This window comes from Lissotriton helveticus, chromosome 7 (genome assembly GCF_964261635.1).
Source record: "Lissotriton helveticus chromosome 7, aLisHel1.1, whole genome shotgun sequence".
NCBI lineage: Eukaryota > Metazoa > Chordata > Amphibia > Caudata > Salamandridae > Lissotriton > Lissotriton helveticus.
The window spans coordinates 1,435,253,156-1,435,278,027 of NC_136068.1; the positions used below are offsets into that span (position 1 = coordinate 1,435,253,156).

General features: G+C 43.9%; 1 protein-coding gene across 2 annotated transcripts in view; it reads left to right on the forward strand.

Annotated features, from left to right (window-relative positions):
- Window positions 1-24,872, forward strand: part of LOC144767454 (cytosolic phospholipase A2 gamma-like) — an 892,628-nt gene that overhangs the window by 395,993 nt on the left and 471,763 nt on the right. For both annotated transcript variants that reach the window (XM_078650877.1, XM_078650878.1), the window contains one exon: window positions 24,046-24,186. In XM_078650877.1, coding sequence (XP_078507003.1) covers window positions 24,046-24,186 — 141 coding nt within the window. The remainder of the gene's footprint in view (window positions 1-24,045; window positions 24,187-24,872) is intronic.

Consider the following 24,872-nt stretch of genomic DNA (forward strand, 5'->3'; position numbering starts at 1 on the left):
AGATTCCCCCATGTGGTCGGAGCTTCTGTGCAAACAGCAGCATTAAAAATGTTTGCAAAGGAGGGGGCTCCAGATCTCCGGGACTGTTTTATAAACATCTATTGGGACCCCATCGGGTCCTTGGCCCTTCCCCCCCTTACTTGCACGAATTCCTAGCTCGACCTCCGCCACAGTAAAATTTAAAGGTAATACGGGCTAATTACATGAGGTAGTAGCTGGGACACAATTTGAATCAAATATGTTAGAAAAATGCGTTACCCAGCAATCACTAGAGACATTAGAGCTCAATACAGGGGTCTTATCGTCTCTGAGGAATGGGGAATTAACCGTAGCCCTGAATAAAGTGTTATTGTGTATCTCTGCAGCTAGGTTTAAAGATTCCCATGCCTCCTGCTGTAACTCTCTTTTCCTTTTTTTTAATGCTGATTGCCACGTGTTGGGGGTGTTTAAAGTTGACAATAACACAGTCACCCCGACATGTTTTATAGACGTACCTATCCAATCGACCCTTCTGGTAGTTAGAATTTGGCCTGAATAAGTCATTGGAAAGCCACAGTTATTGTGTAACCAAGAGACCATTTTGTTTTTTAACGAATCATGAGATTCAGGTTGGGCTCTAATGGGATCAGTCTCATAAGAAGGGACGTTGGTCAAGATGGCCACATAGGGTGCACAGGCCGGGGGTAGCTCCACCGGGCGTTTCCGTCTAGTTGGTATCGATGGGCCTCCCTCACTATTAGCTACCTTGCTCTGAAGGGATGTGGGGGGTTGGTTGATTAATGATGGAGCCGATATGGCTGCTTCCTTAACAGTTCCATCCCCGGTTGGTGGGCTTACGGGTACTTTGCGAAGACCTGGGTCAGTATTAATGGGTCTAGACTTTCCATCCTGAGCAATATGTGAGGCAAGTAGCCCACCTAATCTGTTTACTTCAGATGAGAGCTGTTCCAGTTTGTCCACCAAAGGCTTAATTAACTTATCAACCTTAGAGTCAATAATACTTATTAAAAGATCAAACTGTTCAACATTCATAGAGGGGGAAGCATTCTTAGCTATCAGATCTTCTGTCCCAGGGGAGATTTTAGATACCGTCTCACCTCTTTTTTTATTGCGTGTACGATACCCCCCTCGGGCAGTAGGTGCTTTCCTGCAAGTTCTTAAAGCTCTAGGAGCCAGTGCAGGCCATACTCTGGGGAATACAGTAAGAACAGCGGAAATATCAAGGCCAGTAGCAAACTCAACTGGGGTTTCAGTCGAAACATCAAGGTTGACGAGATCTAAGCGATCATTCGCATTTACTACTATATTTTGATCAGGCATAGTAGAGCAGTTAGGTGGAGCAGTCTCCTTCCCTAGCGACATTCTTCATTCCTTGTTAATTTGGCTAACTTTTTTGACTAGGTAATTATCCATAGTGGCCATTGCAGTTGAATTTTTGGGGACCTTTTGCTTAGACATAATGTATTTAAATGCACGAATTAACCAAATTAAAATACAAACAAATGAGAATATCAATAAAATAAAGCTTTCACGAACTCCAACAAGGCTGAATGAATTTAAATCAGCAATATAAAAACAATAAGTATAAAGAGGTCCACAATATACAGGGCAGGATGGTCACGAATCCAGAATGAGCACAGTTAGATAATACATCACCAGCAAGAGTCAAGGGGGAGGGCCCAGCTCAGCCTCGGTCAGTCCCGGACTGTCACAGACTGTCCCGCCCTTGTCCCGGGCTTCTCCCGGCAACTGCCCGCGCGCGTCATGCGGGGCGGGAGGCGTTCAATCGTCTTATGGCGCCTCCGGGCGCGTGGTGATGCGTCACGCCCTCCCTAGGGCTGCTGGGGGCAGTAGTCCGCTGGCCGGGACTACTGCGTGTGCTGGGCGCTGAAGCTGCAAGGAGCGAGCAAAAGGATGCACCCGGTGTCGTTTCCCTCACGGCGGCGTCAGACTCCAAGCTCCTGGCTCAGGTGAGTGACCCCCAATACAGATTATCCAGGCATGCTCAAATTTTCTAATGACTTCTTTAGCAATTGATTAACAATGGATGGACTCTCTGTATACTCCTGAGGAATTTGGCACCATGCCAAAATGTGACCTCTGAACTGGAACGCAAATATTTGCTGGCTTTCTGGGTGTAATTGAACCGTAAAGAACGCATTACATAAATCAATCAAGGTATACCATTCTGCATCATGTGGAATTTGATACAGAATAACTGCTGGATTTAGTACAATTGGACAACATGGGACAACAATCTTATTAACCTTTCTAAGATCTTGTACAATCCTAAATGTTCTGTTAGGCTTTTTCAATCCCATTATCTGTGAATTACAAGGACTGCTTTCTATTTCTCTTAAAATGCCTTGTTCAATCATCTTGTTTATTACTGGTGTTATTCCTTCAATTACTTCTGCTGTCATTTTATATTGGGGAATGTTTGGATAACTCACTCCTTCCTTTACAGAAACTTTCACAGGATCTACATCTTTCATTAATCCAATATCTTCTCCTGAAAAATCCCATACTTGCTCTTTTACTGTTTTGTTCAATTCAGTGGGTATCTTTTCTCGATCAAACACAGGAAACAATTCATTCTTTTCTGATTCTATCATTGACATGGTCATTAGCTGTCTTCATCTGGGGTTTGGAGCTCTATGCCATCTGGTGAACAATATATGGCACAGTTCATTTTACATAGAATGTCTCTGCCTAACAGATTAACAGGGCTACTATCACACACCACAAATCGGTGCATGTCTTCAAAATTTCCAATTTCAACTTCAACTGGTTTTGTTAAGGAGATTTTAATTTGTCTATTAGCTACACCTACAACTTGGATTTGTTCTCCCGAGAGAGGAAGGTTTTGAACTTCTACTGATCTAACAGTAGAACGGGTAGCACCAGTGTCAACTAGGAAAGTTACTTTACATCATTCACCTTTCCATTCACAAATGGACCAGACTGATGTACCTCGAGAGTGGCTCCAAGCACAAACTCTTCTTCCTCTCTCAGGCACCACCAGAAGCTATCATCCGACTCACTCCCGTCATCCTCTTGTAACCAATACTGAGGACTCACATTCACTCTGGGAGATCGGTTTACCTGTTCGCCTCTGCTGAATCCTGTCTCTGCATTGTATCTCTGCAGATTTACACTTTGTGGTAGTGGCGGTTGCGGCACCTGACCTTGCTGAGTAAATACCTGCTGCTGTTGCGATTGTTGTTGAATTGCCTCATTCTGCACCTGCTGATTCACTGGTGTATTTTCGGGATTAACTCTTGGTGGACACTTACACTCTTTCTTCCAATGCCCTATCCTACTGCAATTGTGACAAGGATATTTGTTCTTAAGCTCCTCTATATTTTCTCTACTAATTTAGGTTTATTGAAATTCCTCTTCAATTTTCCTTGACTCCTGTATGTACTTTTATTTTCCAGTTGTGCCACTTGATGTTCTGCTACCTTCACTTGTGCCCACATGGCTTTCTCTTTGAGCTTTCTCTGCTGAACTTCAATTTCATCACTACAGTATTTTGTCTCGTCCACTGAGCATGATTGCCATCCCATCAAATTATGCTTAATCATGTCTCCTATTTCTGGTCTTAATCCAAACACAAATCGATACACAAAATGACTCTTTTTTTTTTCATTTAGTTCTTCATATGCACTATATTGTTTAAACACTAACAACAGTCTCTCATAAAATGCATGTACAGATTCTTTCAGTTCTTGCAAAGTCCTGTCAATTTTTACCCAATCTGTCTCTTTCAGTGGAATTTTATTTTTCAAAAACACTATTACTTGTTCATATTTCCTCATCACTTCAGGTGAAGGAGCACATTTTACTTTGTCTCCGGGATATTCAGTTTTCCGCCAATTTCCTGTTATTCTTCACTCAGACCATAGGTTTGCTGGTACTACAATGTCAAATAATCCTTCCATATCTTCCCATAGTACTTTTGAAACCTTTACAAATCGATCCACCTGTCGGTACCATTCTACAGTTTTTTCTCTTAATCTGGGGAAATCATTAGTAAAGGATAATATGTCCTGTCTACTCCAAGGAACATGTACATATCCTCCTCCCGGTATTTCTCTCATAGTTAATTCATTTACTACTGTTTCTTTTTCTCTCACAGAGAATGCTAATGTAGATTTATCACTGGCTTCTTCTTTTTTCTTTGCTCCTTTTACTTTCCATTTATTCACATCTCCCCATCTTCTTAGTAAGACAATAAGGTCTTTTATTTGGGTTAATCTTCCTGCAGTATTCATATTTTCAATGTCTTTTCATTAAACTCTACACTGTAGAGTTTCTATAATGTTTTATTCGTTGCACAATCTACATCTAATTCACTAGCTAATCCTTCCAATTGGTCATGTATAGACTTTGCTTTCCAAGTAATACTTTTACACATAAACATCGTCCTGATATGTTTTCAGTCTATCTGTTCCGATTGTGCCAATAATTAATTCTTCCATGTAAACTTTTAGTCTAGCCACATCTAATACTTTAGGTTCATGTTCTTTAACTTTCAGAGTTTTAAGCCAATCACTTAATTCTTGTTCTGTTGGTCCTACTGGGGTTTGTGTTAAATCTATTTTCTCCACATTTCTTTAGGGTGTCGCAGAATCAGATTCTGCTCCAGTTGGAAACTTATATGGTAAGATCTGATTAAAAGTCAAGTCAGGTGCTGTCATGTTACTTGTTCGCCTAGTCTCAGACAAATCTGGATAAATCTTTTCTCTTACTTTTTACAAACTCCGGTTTAAAAGTATCGTTAAAGTTTATACTTTTATTTTCTGATTTTCGAACACTGGAATTACAGGACCTATTGTTTCTGGGACTGTTACAGCTTCTATATTTTTAGTAAGTTCTTGTATCTTTTTGGTTAATTCGTTTGTAGAACATATATATTCAGAAGTACTTCAATTTGGCTCTCTACTCTTGCTACACTTTTTCTGATTTCATCATTTTGCTTAGGAGTACCGGTAAGTCTAGTTTCTACCACTGGGGTTTTTGAATCATATCTCATTTCTACTCTTTCTGGAAGGTCTCTAAAAATCATTTTGGGGTTTCAGCAAACCTATCCTCTACTGGTGGGGCATTTGGAGTGGTCCATATAGAACCCGGTTGATATGGTGGTGGTCTCCTATTCAATATCTCCTCAAACACCGTATCCTCTGATTCGCCATCTCCATAATTTTTCCTTCCTGTATCCACATTATTCTTTTTTTCTGTGCATTTTCGTCTCACCGTTTCATCTACTAATCTAACCTGATACATTCCATCACACATGTCAGCATTTCTCCATCTTCGCATCCTACTCTTATGTGTTTCTCCTCATAATCCACATTATCTTCCTCTTCGTCCTCGATGATTTTCTAACCTTTGTCACTCTAACTCATGCATCTCATCTTCCCACTCAACTAGTGCTTCAAATTGAGTGGGTCTAGGTCTCGGTTCAAGCTTCATCATCTTTTCTCTCAAATTTCATAAAACTGCCAGATTAAACGATCCTACTTCTGGAAATGCTAGCGCACCATCATTTTTGGTATATCTAGCCCAATTCTCTAGCCAAATACAGGTATGATAGCCATATTTTGTCATCATGGAAGAAGCAGGCGTTTTTGGCGGAGTGAGTAATTTTCCCTCTCTTGTTACTATCGCCTTGTCTTTCTTGAATACATTTTTCAATTTCTTAAACCATGAAGGTTTCTCCTTTTCTTCTCCGTAATAAAACTCAATGTTTCAGAAAATGTCCTGTCTTTCAAAAGATTGCGCACTCTTCTGCAAACTGCTTTGTAACACCAGCCTATCACAGCGCGGTTCACACTATCGCACCAATTAGAACAAGATACGTTGTTTTAGTGCTTAACCAATAGTCTCGCTGCTTTACTGATGCACCAATTAGCACTTACTCTGTCTTGGTCACAAGGACCAACCCCTGCACAACACTTTTGCCGTCAGCTCTGCTCCGGCTTCTGCAGCTTCGACTGACCCCTCCTGTACAAGGTTTATCGAGAAGCGGTATTTACAATTTTATACAACTGAATCAGTTAGTAACTATATAAAACAACTGCATTTGTCTGTTTCGCTAAACCAAAGTGATAGTTTTCTCAATTGCACAAGTATTCTGTATTTCCAGTAGACAGCGCTTACCTCTTATCTACCACAGGATTTTAGACTCGCTGATAAAGTAGCACATCCCTCTACCGTACCCTTCTCTCAAGCTCGGGTTAAGCTCTATTACTCTCTCAGCAGTAAGTTTTAAATCAGGATACACAATGATTCCTGTACTTGAAGGCTACAATTTTATAGCCTGTCCTCGCTATGCATTTATCCTTTCACACGTAAAGTCCCTAAACTTGTGATATACGACGAAACCACTACTTTTTGAAACAGACTATGCGATGTGCAACTTCACTTTCCACACTTCCTCTGCCTGCAGACAGAGTAACCGGCTTCCCACACTTTCCGGAAGCCTTTTCCAGACTACATATAACGTAATACAAACTCAACAGTCATAATTCTGTACATCAGATCCTGTATACATCGCTTTATACATTATCCTTGCTAATTGTATAGCAACCAATGCTCTGCTACCAAGTTAATTATTGATGCATCGCTACTCCAGAAATGTCTTCATGAACCTCATCACCTTTCCCTGAAGTATTAAACCATATTATCTACTCATCAGTGGGGCCCATAACACTGTGAGTCACCAGGGCACACTTTCTTTCTACTTCATGGATCACTGTGAATCAAAGGAGAGCTGCTGGATCATAGCTGAGTGTCTCAATTAAACAAAATATTTATAATATGTACATCTTTACCATGGTTTATTCAAAAAGACAATCTATTCAGACACACCACCATTATTTGTCAATGGATCTGTAGTAAACAATTAGGCTAAGGATGAACAAGGCCAGCTTAATTCTTCATTTATCTAATTTTTATTTAAAGTAAATCTCCTAGCTTGATCGATATTTATTTATTTATTAATTTGTTTAATGCAAAATAGATTTAAGGAAAAGAAAGAATTTTAACTCATACATTTATATTTCATTTAATTCAAAGCTCAGAAAATGAACACATTATTATTGAGATTATAGGACATGAATATTAGCACAGGACATAATAGTTCCCAAAGCTCATCTCTCTATTCTCTCTAGCTATTAATCTCACCTAAAGACTCCGTATTCATTCAAATAAAGTTTAAGTTCAGAAAAATTCAAAGTTCTTACGCCTCAGGAAAGATTCAGCATTCCGACAGCATGTCAGGATACACAGATGGAAATCGAAGGAGAGAGTTTTTTCTTCAGTCCGGACATACTCTATTATACCCTTTTTCTCTACCTAATCTATCTACACAAGTAACTATCAGTGTCTTTAACAGTTCTGATTGGTCAATCCAAGGGGTGGATGAGCATAACCTCATCATCTTATTGTTTAATTTCATCATGATCAGCGCTATGAAATATGTCCCTTTGTCCTCTCACATATCCGTCTCACTCGTGTCCTTACTTTGATATTCTTGCATTCGTTCCCACGTTTTTAAATACGAACGTCCATTTTGTTGGCACTCAGCTAGACTTTCAGGGCACGCTGTCCTTGACCCATTCTGCACAGGTACAGGCAGCTCATACTTGTCTGCAGATCTTTTCTCCCAGCACATGCATACTTTGCTTCAATCTCGGAGTCACAGAAACGTCCATTTTGTTCTAGGCCTCACAGGCCAGAACGGGAACTATTATAGAAACAAACACAATTAAACGTTATTTTTTGAATTATAACCCTTCTGTTTACCTCCCCCTCACTAAGGTATCCCTGTTAGTTATTACCTAGCAAATAAAGCAACATATATGCGTGATTTACTCACCAGTCTTCATGTTTTTGCCACAAATAAACAAACAGAAAGCACATTCCTGCCGCTTTTGGTTAATTTATAGCTGCTTCTACGGGATCCAGTTGACGAGGGTAGAGGCAGGTTCCAAGAGGGTGCTTGGCATCGAGGGCGGTGTGCCAATTACGCCACCACCCCCCTCTCGTGATCCAAGATGTGCTTACTCCTCACCATACAAGTGCATTATTTTTGAGTCTCCCAAACGAGGAGTACTTTAGGAGGCTGGTCCTCCTTCCACTTGCACTTTTTTACACTTGTTTACTTTTATGTCCCCAGGTTAGGGTGGTCCTTAGCGCGTCCACACCGCCGGGGTTTAGTACACTTGTCCTGATGAATGCCTGGTAAATTGACACCATTTCAAGGCAGAAACATGTTGACTGACTATTTATAGTGGAAATAACCAATCAATTTATTTGCCCGTATTTTCCACACCTTAACTTTTAATATGTCTAAGTGATCAAACATTAAATCTTCTTTTTTGATACACCATAGACATTTTTAACATCACTATCACTCTAAAAGAACTCAATTTCACGTCTATTCACAAAAAACCTGCTCCGCAGTAGTTCTGGCGTTGTAGCACACTGGGGAGGCACTCGGCCTCTCCAGTGGGGCCCAATGATGAAGCATGTCACCTACCAGGTAGGTGAGTGAGGGCTTTTTATACAGACCTGAGTGGGGTCGTGTATTTATCCTATATAGGAGCTCCTTCTGTTACTTTTGAGTGACCTGGAACACTCTTACTTTGTTGAAATATATATAACCGGGGACTAAGAGTGTTTCTACATTCTCCCTACCTCTCTTTTTGTTGACCTAATTTATAGCTGCTGCATTAGTTTTTAAAAGTAACAACATCACTGAGTTAGTCGATTATAGTTGCAACATGAGAAAATTAGTTTCCCACGTGTATTTGTGTGTGCATTCTATTCTATGTTGATTAGTTTTCAAAACCACACAATTAATTCAGGTTACTGTTATGAGAAAGTGACTTCACGAGGGGTATACAAAATGTTGTTTTTCCACCTCGCGGCATCACTCTCCTCACATGCTCTGGTTGGGAAGTGTTGCCAAAAATCAGTCTGTGTAAGTTTTCTCAGAACGACAGAGAGACGGGACAACAAGAAGCAAGCCAAAGAGCTAAGGGTTAAAGGCTAAGGAGTAAGAACTAATTCCTCTGAAAGCGCTGTCAATATATTTTAGCAAGTCCAGAGATATTGTCAAAAATCACCTCATTATGGGACGACATTTCAAATGATGATCATCCTCTCACGAGGTGTAAAATAGCAAGTAAAGTATATAGTTCTAGTCAAGAATGCATGGGAACCAGTTATCTGTCCATGAAACACAGGTCATTGTATAATAGCCTATTGATCCATCAACTTTCTCATAGGAAAAGTGTGAAAGTTGTAGTCCCAGAGAAATGTCCTTCCTAAGTATACAAAAGTAACAGTTATCACAAGAATGTCCAAGGGAAAGGTACAAAAGTGTTACATGCGAGAAGCAGCATTGTCATCTTCTCCATGAGTCTGAGAAGAAGGTGTAAGCTTTGCATTTTAAAGCTAAAGCTTTTAAATCCGATTTCAAGTTACAAATACATGAGCGTACTTTCATAAATAAGTGACATAATCCAATTAATACATTACTTTAATAGTCACACATTGCACATGAGTCATGTACATGTTCATTGCTAATTGTGGCCTATTACCAAATTCAAATTCTAAATGTGCCAACTATAAGTAAACATATAGATAAGAAACTTGTTTTAGAAATTTAAGTCACCAGGTTTATAAAGAACATGTATGAACTTTTACATTCTTATCTCATAATTTGACAGAATTACACCAATACTTCAAACGATCAATGGTGCATAAAAATGAGAGTAAAATAATAGGCTTTCCGTCTTTACATGTTTGTCATATGTTTTAACACAATAATCAAAAGCATGTGTTATATTGCAGTAATACATTAACAATTCATTGCATTTATAAGTGGACAAAATACATTTTGATGAGTTATATGTTTTAATAAATTCATACCATTATGAATATGAACTGTTAGGAAGTTTGGCACACTCAAGTCAAGTCAAAGGTGCTTTATTCGGTTTGTAAAAAAAAATACAACCATATAGCAGCATACACACAAGAGAATTTTAACACCATACTAAATTAAACTATCTCAAAAATAATCATGCATAATAGCACTCATAATAAAAACATTTTAACAATATTAAAAATGCATAGTCATAGGGTCAACAAATTTGGCAAAAAAAAAACTTACCAATCCTACGATCTTTGGTTAGGTGCAAATATGCAAATTAAAGTGCTAAGTATTATCTCGAGATTAGTATATGTGCAAATTAACAATTCTAAAGTGCATATCCAATTAGCAGCACCTAAACTGATTATTGGCTTAAAATAATAATGAATAAACTGCAGGTAATAAAATAATCCTACACAAGAAAATATTGGTAGCAGCAATTAGTCCAACAACAATATATATGCAAAATACAATTATATGATTCAGCAGCATCAAATTCAAAGTGCACCATGGTTTTGTGCAAAATGCAAATACGTAGTTCAGCAGCATCAAGTTTAAAGTGCATAGTACAATTAACAACTAACAAAATTCATACAATAATTGATTTCCTTGCAGAGATGCATTTTAAAATATAAGTAGCCACATAAAAGCATACATCTGAAGACTCTAGATTAAATACTAGTGACATTGCTGTTTGTAGATGATGCGTATTATATTTTAAAAAGATGGGTTTCAAGTAATATTTCCTTACAAAAGTATAAAAAGTACAAGATAGTATAAAGTGACATGTGCTCTGCTTTGATTTACCATCACATGGGCATACACAAGTTCCAGGTTTTTTGGGCACGGGAAAGGCCACAAGATGATGCGCAATTCCTAGGCACACTCCATTTACTTCTATTTCTAAACTACAGTGCTTGTAATCTAATTTCTTTGTGTCTACATTAACTCTTTTCAATCTCTTGCAAAGTGCATGTGAGGTTTATGTATATTTTCATTTTCACATCCGGGATATGTTATGTTATTTTAATTGTTTTATTAAGCGCGTCTGTTACCCTTGGGTGTCCTGGCGCTGACTGCTGTCCTGGAGAGAGGAGAGGTTGAGGATATATATCAGCGTTTACGCTGTATCAAGGCTTCATGTTTCTCTCCATGCTCTGTTGAATCCGGATGAGGTACAGCATAGGACAATATGAATAAGTCAAGAAATGAAGAGAAACAGCATATGGGGAATGACTTTCGTGCAGAAGAAATTAGATAAATTAATACAAGTACATCACTTAGATCAATCATCAGGTAGCTAACACATATATTTGACTATGACAGTCAGTCAATAGATATGTAATGTAGATAAATCTTTCATGTCACCATAATCTAGTGCATTATGCAAACACGCATGAGATAGATTGAGTACAGCTGCACACCAAGCAACAGCATGTGTCTTTAGTCTCCAGCATCTATCCAACTGAAATCACAGACTGATTCAAAATGACACTGTTTCAACATTACATAATAAAGTATATGTGTGAAGTTTTGACTTGCAATCAAACGCCACTAATTAAAATGTTGTGGATTGGAAGGTTTTTCATGCCATACTTCACACAGTTAATTAAAATTAGTCTTATGTTAGAAATTAATCTGTGGTGCATCATTTCCACTGACTGAGTTTCATACTTGATGATGGACCAAACCTATCTTGCCATGTGAGACCATGAATTATTATTTTGAGCATGTAGAATATATTGTAGGTTGTTAGCAGAAAGGATCCTTAAAAGCACATCAGTGTCTTGCTCCTAAATGAGATAACTAGGGTTTTATAACTTAATGATGCTTTGAAGCCTTTCTTTTGTTTCTGCAGACATTGTCGGCTCATATTAACCCCTTCCATGCTCATGACGGAACGGTTCCGTCATGAGCGTCGGGTGAGCTGTGCTCATGACGGAACCGTTCCGTCATGAGCCCATAGGCTCATTAGAACCTTCAACACAGCGCGGAAATTCGCGCCGCGCTGAAGGGGTTAATAAGGGTCAGGTCATGTAGGCACATAATCATTGTCCTTTATAGATAGGAGGGGATTTGCTTTCCTAGATCTTAAAACATCTCAAGATAAGTGTAATTCAAACATTAAGGGCTTAATTACGAGTCTGGCAGAACACACACCGCCAGACTTGTCATGGCCTGGCGGCAGATGCCTCCCAAGTGCCCTATTATGGTAGGGTGCTAAGACCGCCATTGCCATACTGCAGCCACCACCAAACCACCGGGAGGCATCAATATGCTTGTCAGGACTGTGGTGGCCCCGCTAAGCATATTAGGTGTTTTCTCTCAACCAAGGTTTTCATGGCAGTTTCTCCACCATGAAAATCTTGGTGGGGAGGAAGCAAAGGTGCCTCTGTGCCCTGGTGTGCATGCAGGGTGGCACAACATGTGCCCCCCTTGAATGAATCCACCCCAGTCCCTACACAGCATGGAATTCTCAGCCCATGCCATGCAGGAACTGTTTTTTGGTGTATCCATTGCGGTACCCATTTTTGGAGGCAATGCTGTGGGAATGCCCAAAAAAGACTGCCAGACATGAGGAAACTCCTAATCTAGCAGGCAGCCCGACCACAGCTTTGGTAGTATGGTCCGGTATGCCCGCCACCACTTCCACCATCAATCCCAATGGTAGGAGACAGACACAGTTGTGAGCTTTTGGAAGGCAGGGGGGGCCTCACGACCCCCCCGGCCAATACCACGGAAGGAGACGGCCTTGATTAAAGCCGCGGACGATATTAGATCCATCCGTGATGCTGGAGGAACAGCAGTCTTAATACTGCTTGACTTATCGGCGGCTTTCGACACGGTCGATCACACCACCTTGATCGACCGTGTCGAAAGCATGAGTGTCCAACAAAATGCCAAGAAACTCCTGGCATCCTTTCTGGCGGATAGGACCCAGGTGGTCACTATGGGATCTTTTCACTCATCCTCCTTGTCACTGCCATGTGGAGTCCCTCAAGGCTCATCCCTTAGTCCGACACTATTTAACATTTATGTGTCGGACCTTGCCAACGTCATTCGTGCACATGGGATGAGCCTTACCTCCTATGCAGATGACACCCAGTTGGTTCTCGCCGTCAGGAACGATGGCCATAAAATAGCAAACGACTTCAATCTGGGTATGCTGGCCATAGGGAATTGGATGGCCTCCAATTGTCTGAAATTAAATTCCGACAAGTCGGAAGTAGTCATATTCTGACATCTGACCCCGGAATGGTCCTCCCTTTGGTGACCGCTCTCACTGGGTCCTCCTCCTGAACCGGTCAGTAAGGTGAGGAATTTGGGGGTCATGTTCGACGACCGCCTTACTTTCCTTCCTCACGCCAATCAGATTACTTCCTCCGCCTTTCATAAATTGCGACTGATCAAAAAAATTCTGCCATTCCTTCCTGAGACAGCTGGCAAAACCTTGGTTTCCTCCCTGGTATTGTCCACACTAAATTATTGCAACGCACTGTTTCTAAACGCCCAAGAAAGAGTACTAAACAAAATGCAAATTATCCAAAATGCAGCCGCTAGGCTTCTGGGAAGAATCCCCAAACACCAATCTGCGTCAGAAACCATCAGAAATTTACACTGACTTCCCATTAGAAACAGAATAAACAGAATAAAATTCAAAACTCTCTGCATAGTTTATAAGGCTCTGCTCAACTTGGGACCAGCCTTTCTCACCCAAAATCTTACCCCTTACTGTCCCCCCAGATCATTACGCTCCTCTAGTTCACATGATCTTGTGGTACCTCGTACCAAATCTGTTTTATGGGGAGACAGAAGATTTCTTGTGTCAGCGCCCAAACTATGGAACACCCTGCCGCACTCGATTAAAACAAGCCCCTCACTCTGGTCTTTCCGTAAACAACTTAAGACTTGGCTTTTTAATCAGTAAACTCAGTCTCCCCCTCTCTGGTTAATTACTGCAGATATCTTAGCGCCGAGATGCCCTTGGGCCTTCGTTCGCGCTCTAGAAATGCTGTTAATAAATAAATAAAATACATTTATTAAAATATGAAACAAAATTTAAAACTTTAAATAAACGTTTCATTTATCATGTACAAAATTCAACTTTCATTACACTTGATGAAGACAGGTATTGAGGCTAACCTTAACAAATCTCTAATACAAGGATTTCCTAGCCGAGTCTAACATCATGGCATCATGCATTGTATACGAACTTTGTACATCCCATCGTTAAGGGCCAACGGCAAGGTCTTAACCGGTGTCAGATCCCTATCACCAAATTCCGCCCTCTCGTAGTAGCGCATGCGCAGAGGGCTCTACCCTCATAGCTAACCGTAACTTCCCTTGTCATGGGGGCCCCTTTTCCACTCTGCGCCATCTTAAGGTCGTCCGAGTTCCCGTGCGGTGTAACCGTAAGAAGGACAGCGTAGACTCCCCCCCTTTCCCCGCACTCTCTTCCGCCGCAGCGGATATCCGGCCCCTGGGAAATTCGTGGGAGGGGCATATAGCCGTCTCCCCCTGGGAGGGGCCTATGGCCGTCTCCCCCTGGGCGATCCCATCCGTAATGGGCGCCGCCCCCCCATGGGAGGGGCCAATGGCCGCCTCCCCCCGGGCGCTCCCATCCACACTGGGTGGCGCCCCCACTAGGGACCTTGAAATCACTGCTCACCGATCATGACCTTACTGCCCGACCGAAGACTAATAAATACAACAGTTTAAGACCTACTAAAATGGAGAAAAAAGAAAAACCTATGCAATCTTTATATCAGAGCTAGGTATATTTTTCAACTGTTACCCCCGTCCTGTGGAGCGGAAGTCCCCAATCCTCTAGACATTGCTACAAAGGAGAAAAATGGTCCTATGATACAGTTTATTACAAATCTACAAAGGAAAAAAGGCCTATCGACAGGTAGTCAGTTGCATAGACAATCTCAGAATCAGTCTGGATACGACGTTCTCTGCATCCCAATCAATTGCTGATTCCACTTTGCTTAATCCCGAACTTCTGCATCAGGGGCTGGTGGGTGGGTCAAAAAACTGCTGCTTGTTCCCTTGAGGGCTCACGAGCGACGAGTGGTGCAACCTTCAAAGCGCGGGAACAAGAGGACGCCTGCTTGGGCCCCGCGCCTTTTAACCTTCCATCGGTAGGCGGGGCAGCATCCCCCTCCCGCCCACAAAGTGCACGGACTTCCGGGCGGGGGTTTAGGACAACCCTCTTATGCGGCGGGGGCGTGCTCCGGCCATACCACTGCGGGCATACCAGCCGGGGCTACGCCCCCGCCTGCAAAAGGTTTCCCGGGCGGGCGGGGCACCCGGCCATACGTTCGGGATGACCTAGAGGTCTCCCCTTTCCATATGGTCCGGTATGCCCGCCACCCCTTCCACCATCAATCCCAATGGTAGGAGACAGACACAGTTGTGAGCTTTTAGAAGGCAGGGGGGCCTCACGACCCCCCGGCCGTATTTATTAAAATATGAAACAAAATTTAAAACTTTAAATAAACGTTTCATTTATCATGTACAAAATTCAACTTTCATTACACTTGATGAAGACAGGTATTGAGGCTAACCTTAACAAATCTCTAATACAAAGATTTCCTAGCCGAGTCTAACATCATGGCATCATGCATTGTATACGAATTTTGTACATCCTATCGTTAAGGGCCAACGGCAAGGTCTTAACCGGTGTCAGATCCCTATCACCAAATTCCGCCCTCTCGTAGTGGCGCATGCTCAGAGGGCTCTACCCTCGTAGCCAACCGTAACTTCCCTTGTCATGGGGGCCCCTTTTCCACTCGGCGCCATCTTAAGGTCATCCGAGTTCCCGTGCGGGGTAACCGTAAGAAGGACAGCGTAGACTCCCCCCCCTTTCCCCGCACTCTCTTCCGCCACAGCGAATATCCGGCCCCCGGGAAATTCGTGGGGGGGGCATATAGCCGTCTCCCCCTGGGAGGGGCCTATGGCCATCTCCCCCTGGGCGATCCCATCCGTAATGGCCGCCGCCCCCAGTGGGAGGGGCCAATGGCCATCTCCCCCCGGGCGCTCCCATCCATACTGGGTGTCGCCCCCACTAGGGACCTTGAAATCACTGCTCACCGATCATGACCTTACCGCCACAGGCCAGATAGTTGACCGACTATCTGGCCCCCCCCACAACTCCTATAGGTCATGTCTCCTCAATCCCACTAGCCAGGCTAGGAAGTCTCCTATCAATATGTCATTCCCCGCCCTGGACAGGTGTACCCCATCGTGTGAATAACAGTGGTCCCCCCAGATGCAACCGTGATGTATACTGTGAAGGTGGGCAGATCGAAACAATTTCTCCATCTTATTGTTGACCCTCTTTACCGAATGGTTCAACGCAGTCGTGGACCACCCACCCCTCCATACCCTCCTCAGAATCATGTGTGACCAAGCTAAAGTGCACCCCGGGAGGGTCTTCGCTAACCAACTAACTGTTGAAAGTATGTGCTCGATTAAGGCCCGTCTGCCCAATCTAACCAAGTCATTGCCCCCAATGTGCACTATGACTACTGATGGCGGTGCCCTGTGCCGCCCTAACAATTCCTTGACAAAACATTGCAGTTGGTCAATGCCCAAACCGCCCGTCCATGGAAGGATACCCTAAAACCATATACCTCAGATGTGTGAATCGCATCACCTGCACTGAATATGTCCGCGGCCCGTCTCACGTATGAGTGGCCCACGACCCAGACCACTCGTCGTCCATTCCTTGCTCCTGACGTGGTGGATAACTGACACTGGGCCGGTCCCAGTTCCCGCCCTGCGTCACAGGCTCGTGAAACTGTAATCCAAACAAAAGACAACCAGCGTGAGTGCACATCTTCAATGAATCACAACATATGCAACCGCACGTACCGTTTAAAACAGTCCGAAGACCATCGCCCCAACTGTTTAACCTTGTCTGCCTGCAGACCCCCGGCCGTCGCTTCAGTAGCGGCCCCAATCCTGAATGAATGAGTCCCAAAATCCCTCGGGTTCAAGACCGCAGCTGCAATCGTTATTGCCAGCACCTTTTGGAACTGAAATTTTGTTAACGGGGTGCCATCCGTATGCCGCAGCAAGGCCCCCCCCCCACGTCGCCACCCTTTGCTGTAGGTAGGCCTCAACGTGCGCCACTGGACAACAGGGACTACCCGGAGCGCGCTGCAACACAATGCTACTCCCCTGGGCCTCCTGGTCTGTCTTGGACCTGGCAATCGTGATGAGCAGGGAATCCCCCCTCACTTGCATGTGGTCCCTACGCAGACCCCCCTCGGTATCCCTTTTATTGGCAGCCACTAGTTCGCCTACTCGCAGGGCACCATAGAATGCCAGCGCAAATGCTGCCCGGAATAAGACAACCTCACTAGGTGAGGAGCATGTCACCTCCAATGCGGCCAGCAAGGTGGTCAACCTGTCAAATCCTATCGGATGCCTGGTATCCTTCTTGCGCCCCTCTAGGCGCCGCCAGCCGCGCAGCGCCTTCCTGACTATGAAGGAGTCTGTTGGGTCCCGATCCCTTGAAGCTGGGCCATAAACGATATGGGAGCCTTATACCGACTGCCGGTTGCCGCCGACCGGCCTTCCTCATGAAGTGCCACTAAAAAATTGGGTAAAGGGGCCCTCCTGACCCCACCTATGCTCCCATATGGGGCCCAAAAAGGCGCAGTACGAGCAAAACGCCCCTTCATAAGCTTTCCTCGTCCTGGGCACTAGACTGGCTGCCACGAGGTCTTGTAATCCGGCGCGCCGATTTGCCACAGTGCTTCGGGAAATGGCGCTGCCGCTAGCTCCGCTGATGGTAAACAATCCCTGAATGCCTGCATTTTGAAACGAGAGAGCGCATCCGCTGCATTATTCAGTACTCCCGGCACATGTTTTGCCCTGAATTGCACATTTAGCTTCAAGCTCTGCAACAAAATTTCCTTCAACAATCGCAATATCCACTTGCAGCGTGCTGCCTGTTGGTTAATGCATTCCACTACAGTCATGTTATCAGACCAGAATATCACCGAGCTATTTCTGAACTCTTCTGGCCAGGCCAATAGTGCCACCCAAATCGGGAACAACTCCAGGAAACCAATGTTGCTCGTCAGGCCACTTGCCGCCCACCAAGCTGGCCACTTCTGGGCCGGCCAACGATTCCCAAGGATCGCGCCAAAACCCACACTGCCCGCTGAGTCCGTCCATAGACCCAACTCTGCTGATGAGGCCGGGGCCTTGGTCCAGACTACCCGGCCATTGAAATCCGCCAGGAATGCCAGCCAAATGAGCATGTCCTGACGAACCTCTGCCGACAGCCTTGTGTGATGGTGCCCTTCCTTGAGGCCCCCCATGGCCTGGGCAATGGATCGTGAGAAAGGGCAAGCCATCGGCATAACCCTTAGTGCAAAATTTAGCTGTCTCACTGTTTGCTGCAGTTGATGCAGTGTCACCTTGCCGTTCTTAAGACATTGCTGCAAGGAGGCCCTGAATTTGGCGACCTTTTCCGTCGGCAAACAGAAGCAACCTTCCACGGAGTCTAGTTCAATACCCAGAAACTCCAGGGAGGTAGGCGGCCCCACTGTCTTACCTGGTGCCAACGGAACCCCGAAACCCCGCATAAGCACGCAAAATTCCTGCAATGCCCGTGCACAGTCCCGAGAGCCAGCTGGGCCGAGAAACAGAAAATCATCAAGATAATGCATCACATGCTGATGCCCTGAGGCCCTTGCAAATGCCCACTCCAGAAAAGAGCTAAACATTTCAAAATAAGCACAGGAAATTGAACAACCCATCGGCATGCACATATCCATGTAGTACTTTCCCTGGAATGCGAAACCCAACAAATGTTGATCCTTGGGATGAACAGGCAGTAATCTAAATGCGGATTCAATATCCGATTTTGCTAACAGTGCCCCGGGACCTAGGCGATTCAACATGACCACTGCGTCATCGAACTATGCATACCTCACACTGCACATGCCTGGATCGATTGCCTCATTCACAGAAGCCCCTCTTGGTGCAGACAGATTATGTATGAGCCTGAACTAGCCCGGCTCCTTCTTGGGAACCACCCCTAATGGGGAACACACAAAATTGGCAGCCGGTACCTCACCAAACGGTCCAGCAACCCGCCCCAAGCGAACCTCCTTTGCAATTTTTGTGGCGACCACGGTCGTGTTGTGCGTAACGGACAATTGGTTCCTGCACAATGGGGGCCCCCGAAAGTCACCCGCCGGGATCCTGAAGCCACATGAGAAGCCATCCCGCAGGATCCCGGCGGACACTCGATCAGGGTATTTGTTCAGCCAGGGGGTCATAGCCAGAATATCCATGGGGAACTGCTTAATCATCAGTGCCACCATGTCAATCCTGCTTCGTACCACCTTTTCCCCTGCCAACACTGCCCCTGGATCGGCAGCTAGTTTCGGGGTGGGAGGTGTTGCCACAACCTGCGCAGGCATGCCTAAACCTGCATGTTCCCTGCGGCCTACTACATGTTCCCTTGTTGAAACCCCAACAAACCCCTCGCTTGTTTCCATTCCCACCCGCTCTCGACTGAGAGTCTCCCCAGTGGGCTGGCCGAAAGGGCTGTGTCTGTTTCTGTTGAACAGCCTTGAAACCATTTGCGCTCGACCCTGTTCCTACCGCTGAGCCTGGCGTGAACTGCCCATGCCAAGATACTGTGTCCAAACAATCCCAAGTCAATGACTCATTAAACTCTTTTGCTTTTCTAAAAGACACATCGTACCCTTTCCATGCGTCCCCACCATATTTCTCATGGTAGCCCACGATCCTGCTCTGGTTGCAAGCCAGGCCTCCCAACAACTCTGGTGTTCGCTCATTTATGATCGCCACAAACACAGAGAAGGCCCTAATCCAAACCGTAACAGACTCCTCCAACCTGAATTCTGCCATTTTGGCCCTCCATTCACTTGGGTGTAAGAATTCCTTTTGGGTTTTGGCATACTCAAATTCTCGATTGTCCATCAACAATAAAAACATATTAATATACTTGTCGGCCCAGACCATCTCCTTCGTGGCGATCGGGACATGTTGCGCTAAGTCTTCCCGCCTTGACGGTATAGCACCCTCCCCCATTATTGGGAGAGACCTCTTACCATTGCCCGCCGTATCTCCGGTCTTGTTCGTCGCCTTATTCTGACTCTTGACCGCGACCGGGCTCGCCACCTGAGGAGGAATAGAATGCATGTTCCCTTCCCCAGAGCCCCTTGCCTGCCTGAGCTCGTCAATAATTCGTCTGGCCTCTGCAGCTGGATCTTCCGCGTCCGCGGATCCCCCCGCTCCCTTCTTCAACCAAGGCAATACTGCTGCTAGATGCATCGCCAGCTCGGGGGTACCTGTTCTTTATCCAGTGGTGTGATAATCACAGGGATCGGCAATCCCCCGTCCGGTGCGGGCACCGGATCGGCCGCCGGGGTTACTGGGACCCGCGGGACCTCCATCTGAACCGGGGCCTCACTAGGAACCCCTTTCCCTCTCTTCTTTCTTCCCTTATTCCCACCCGGGGTAACATTTGGTAAGGCAGGACTCACAACCCCCTTACGTCTCCCTGCTGGCCCGGCCTGAGCTTCCACTTTTTTCTGCAGCGCCGCTAAGTTGCGATCCATTCGGTCCATTTTACCAAATTTTCTGTCCATCGCCGACACTCGATTTAGCAGTGTGCGAAGCATTCGTTCCATCTCGGAGCTCTTTCCATTCTTCTTTCCAGGCATATCCGACGTTCTGCTCTTCTTTCTGGCTCCTCGGATCCCAGAATACGCCCCGACAACTGAAACAGAAAAACCACAATTACCACGTTCAACAAAAAACTGCTGCTTGTTCCCTTGAGGGCTCACGAGCGACGAGTGGTGCAACCTTCAAAGCGCGGGAACAAGAGGACGCCTGCTTGGGCCCCGCGCCTTTAAACCTTCCATCGGTCTGCGGGGCGGCATCCCCCTCCCGCCCACAAAGTGCACGGACTTCCGGGCGGGGGTTTAGGAAAACCCTCTTATGCGGCGGGGGCGTGCTCCGGCCACACCACTTCGGGCATACCAGCCGGGGCTACGCCCCCTCCTGCAAAAGGTTTCCCGGGCGGGCATGGCACCTGGCCATACGTTCGGGATGACCTAGAGGTCTCCCCTTTCCATGCGGCAGCTGGGCGGACCCAGCGCTGCACCTTCAAAGTTATAATCAGGCCCTAAGAGAAGAGAGGCTTTTTAGGCTTTAGATCTGGCTACCAACATCACTTAACTTTCCCCCACTTAACTCTCACCCACGCATCAGTGTGAAGTGCTATGAACACTTTGAGCAATTCATGTTGAATCCACAAAAAGTCTGACAATGAGGTATATTAAAACTATCCAGTCAGTAAAATACTAAACACAAAAAATATATTGACATTTTATTATAAATATGAAATATCAAAGACTTGAAAATTGTGTGATCACATCTGTAAATATTTCTTATATTTTTTTCTTTTTTGTATAAAGAAATGTTTACAGATGTGATCACACAATATTCAAGTCTTTGATATTTCAAATATATAATAAAAATGACGATATATTTTTTGTGTTTTTCTTAAATGCTTAATACATGTGCAGTTCATTGCAAGATCGCTGTTTAAATCAGCAGTTTTTTCAGTTATTGCAGTATTATTGGCTCATTTTAGACTCCCATTGAGCGCTGTTATGACGGCAAGAGATTCCGCCTATTTAAATATCTTACAAGTAGCATAGTTTTCATATAAACGATTGTGCTATTTTCCCCTGATTAGCCAGCCTGGTAATCTTTATCTCAGGGGCCCTCTCTCTCCCGTATTTTCTTTTTAAATGGGGAGAGCTGTTTTACATAGGTGTATTCATACACTATAAACCAGTTTCCAGGATCAAGGGCCAGATGTAGGTAAATCATATTTACCGACTCTTAAATACCGAATTTTACCGATTCGGTATTTAAGAGTCGGTAAATATGAAGGGGGAGATGTAGGTAATTCCAGGTGTGGAATTACCGAATCGGTAATATTCGGTATTTACGGATTCGGTAAATACCGAATCGGTATTTCCTATTGATTCCTATGGGCTTCACAGCCCAAAGGAATCAATGGGAAATACCAATTCGGTAATTACCGAATCGGTAAATACCGAATTCTGCAAGGGTGCAGGGGGTGTCACGTTGACACCCTCTGGCACCCCAAAAATTGACATGTGCGCCATGTGGCACACAGACATGCCCTAAGGACATGTCTGTCTGTCACATGGCATAGGTGTGCATGCACACATGTGCATGCACACCTGATTTCGGTATTTTAACACCCAATTGGATTGGGTGGTAAAATATCGAATTTGAGGGCCTTTGGGACTCTGAAGAGTCCCACCTACATCTGAGATTTACCGAATCTGTAAAAATACCGATTCGGTATTTTACAGATTCGGTAAATTTACCGAATCGGTAAATTTACCGATTCTGTAAATATGTGCCCCTACATACCGAAAACCCATTTACCGGTCGGTAACGGCCGAAATCGGCCGTTACCGGTCGGTAAATGGCTCCTACATCTGGCCCCAAATCTTTGCTTCCAATGCTCAAATGGTTCTTTTATTCTCTTTGAAGTACTTCATTCTTAACTCCAGACATAATTTACCTCCTGTTTGGCGTGTCCTATCTCTTGAGGATCTACAAGCTCCTGAATCCTCTAAAGAAAATCTGGGGCGGATTATGATGTGCGTCGGAATGCCTCGGCCCTCAGGTTGGAAGCTTACCGACCGATATCTCCAGTTTCAATTCCGACCACCTAATAACAATGTAGGTGGTCGGAATTGAAACTGGCCGGTCTTTCTGGCTGGATGCCGATGGGTTTAAGGCCAGTTAGAGGCTTCAGTGTAGTCCCTGCGTCCGGCATTGCCGTAGTCTGGTTAGCAATGTCGGTTTTTGACAGGCTTTCCATGTTGTACTTTTCGACATGAAAAGCCTGTTAGAAAGCAAATTTGGTGGCCCCTGGCAGGGCCCTCATTCCTCCACAGCCTCCGGCTGGGGGCTGAGGGGGCACCTATGATGCCCCTTGTTAATCCATGCACAGCATGGAAGGCACATTGAGGTACCTGCCATGGGGTGCAGAGATTAACAGAATTTCTCATTTCTCCATGGGAGCTGGTGCTACCACCAATTTACGTCCGCAGCACAAGCTCCCATACTGAAATGGGAGTTTGTGACCCCACCATGTGCAGTTGCATTGTAATGGTGGTGTCTGGACCAATAACTGGAGGTCAGTTGGTCCCGAAACCGCAGCAACATCCGCCCAACATCGCAATCAGGCCCTAAATGTGCTATCTGTCATCCACCACCCTGATGGACTTCCACCTTTCATATTTAAAAACCACACCCAGTCCAGCAGTGATCTCTGGCCTTCGGAAGAACAGCTGACACTGCACGTTTAATGCTTGGATTGCAGAAAGAAACCTGGCACACATCAAACTTTTTAGTTTTGCAACAATAAACTCTCAAACTGATGTCCCAGACACCCTAGGAGATTTCTCGCAGGGTGTGTGTGACATGTTTGTTTTTTCCCTGTCTGGTCCCGCTAGGTTTTGCTTGGTGGTGACAGACAGACAAATTGTGTGCTCTAATTAGGGTTATGTGAATAATCTGTCGACCCATTGGAGTAAGCTTTCCGACAGTGGTGACAGTGGGTACAATGCCATCGAAAGATGATGAGCAGCCCAGCTCTAGCTACAAGTCGATATGTCCTTTTCTTCCTGGTTACCACAAATCAGGTTATTTTCTACCAACCATCACCCCAAAATGAATTTTTGTACAAATGTTCCTGCTTTTGTCAAGCAATAAGATTGATTGATATGCCAAATGCAATTGTATTAAAAAACAACTCGGAATCTTTACAGAATCATCATTTGTATTCTGCCATTTCAGGTTCGATATTTATGAATTTCAAAATGTTAATTTTATTTGTGTTTTTTATTAAATATTGCAGAAAACCTTTTTTACATAATGCTACGCTCTATTTTTAGTATTTACAATCCTACAATCTTTGTGATTCCATATTTCTGGTGTATATCTCGAATACAACTGACTATTTTCTGTCAATCTTTTTTTAACAGACATTAACGTTGAATTCACATCTCACTGGAGTGGATATAATGAGAAAGGAATATATGTGGAAACAACACACTTTGAAAGCGTGTTTGAAAATAAAGAGTTAGTTCGGAAATTGCGAGAGCCACATCTCAGCTATTTACAAGGTAAGTGCAATATTTATATTTCTCCTGACCTAACCCTGTCCTAGTGACACAGGTATTCGGACAGAATACTGAGTCAAAAATATTGCCTCACAGAAAATATATAGTTTTTATCACAGTGATTCATAAATATCGTAATGCAATATTATTTTTTACAAAAATATCAATTTTTAGAGTAATATTGTTGTAAAATATATCTGTGCTGATATCGTTTACAATGATATAGCTGTAAAACGTACTGTTTTTCAGTTATCTTTATGTATTTTATTTTACATTTTAATTGTATATTTTATAAATTGTTTCTATATTTTAATAATGTTTTGAAATACAGTTTGCAATGTTTAATTGATTTTTCAATTAATGTAATTGGTAATTGTAATATATAGTGTGGTTGCCGCTTGTAAGATTTGTAGAGGTACAGGGTAGGAAGTTAATTAATTATAATGAATTCATATTTTATTTAACATTGGTAGTAGCTATTTAATTGATACTTAATTATCAACATTGTGTAATTAATTTATTTTATAAGTTAAATCTCACGGGTAGGTTATTGTGTTTATTTGGGCAAAGGGTTGGAGGTTAACTAAGTATAATTAATGATTAGTTAATTATTGATTTATTCATTGTATAATTAATTATGTAAATATTTTATTTAAATATATATTTGAGGTGCGGGTTGTTAGGTGTCT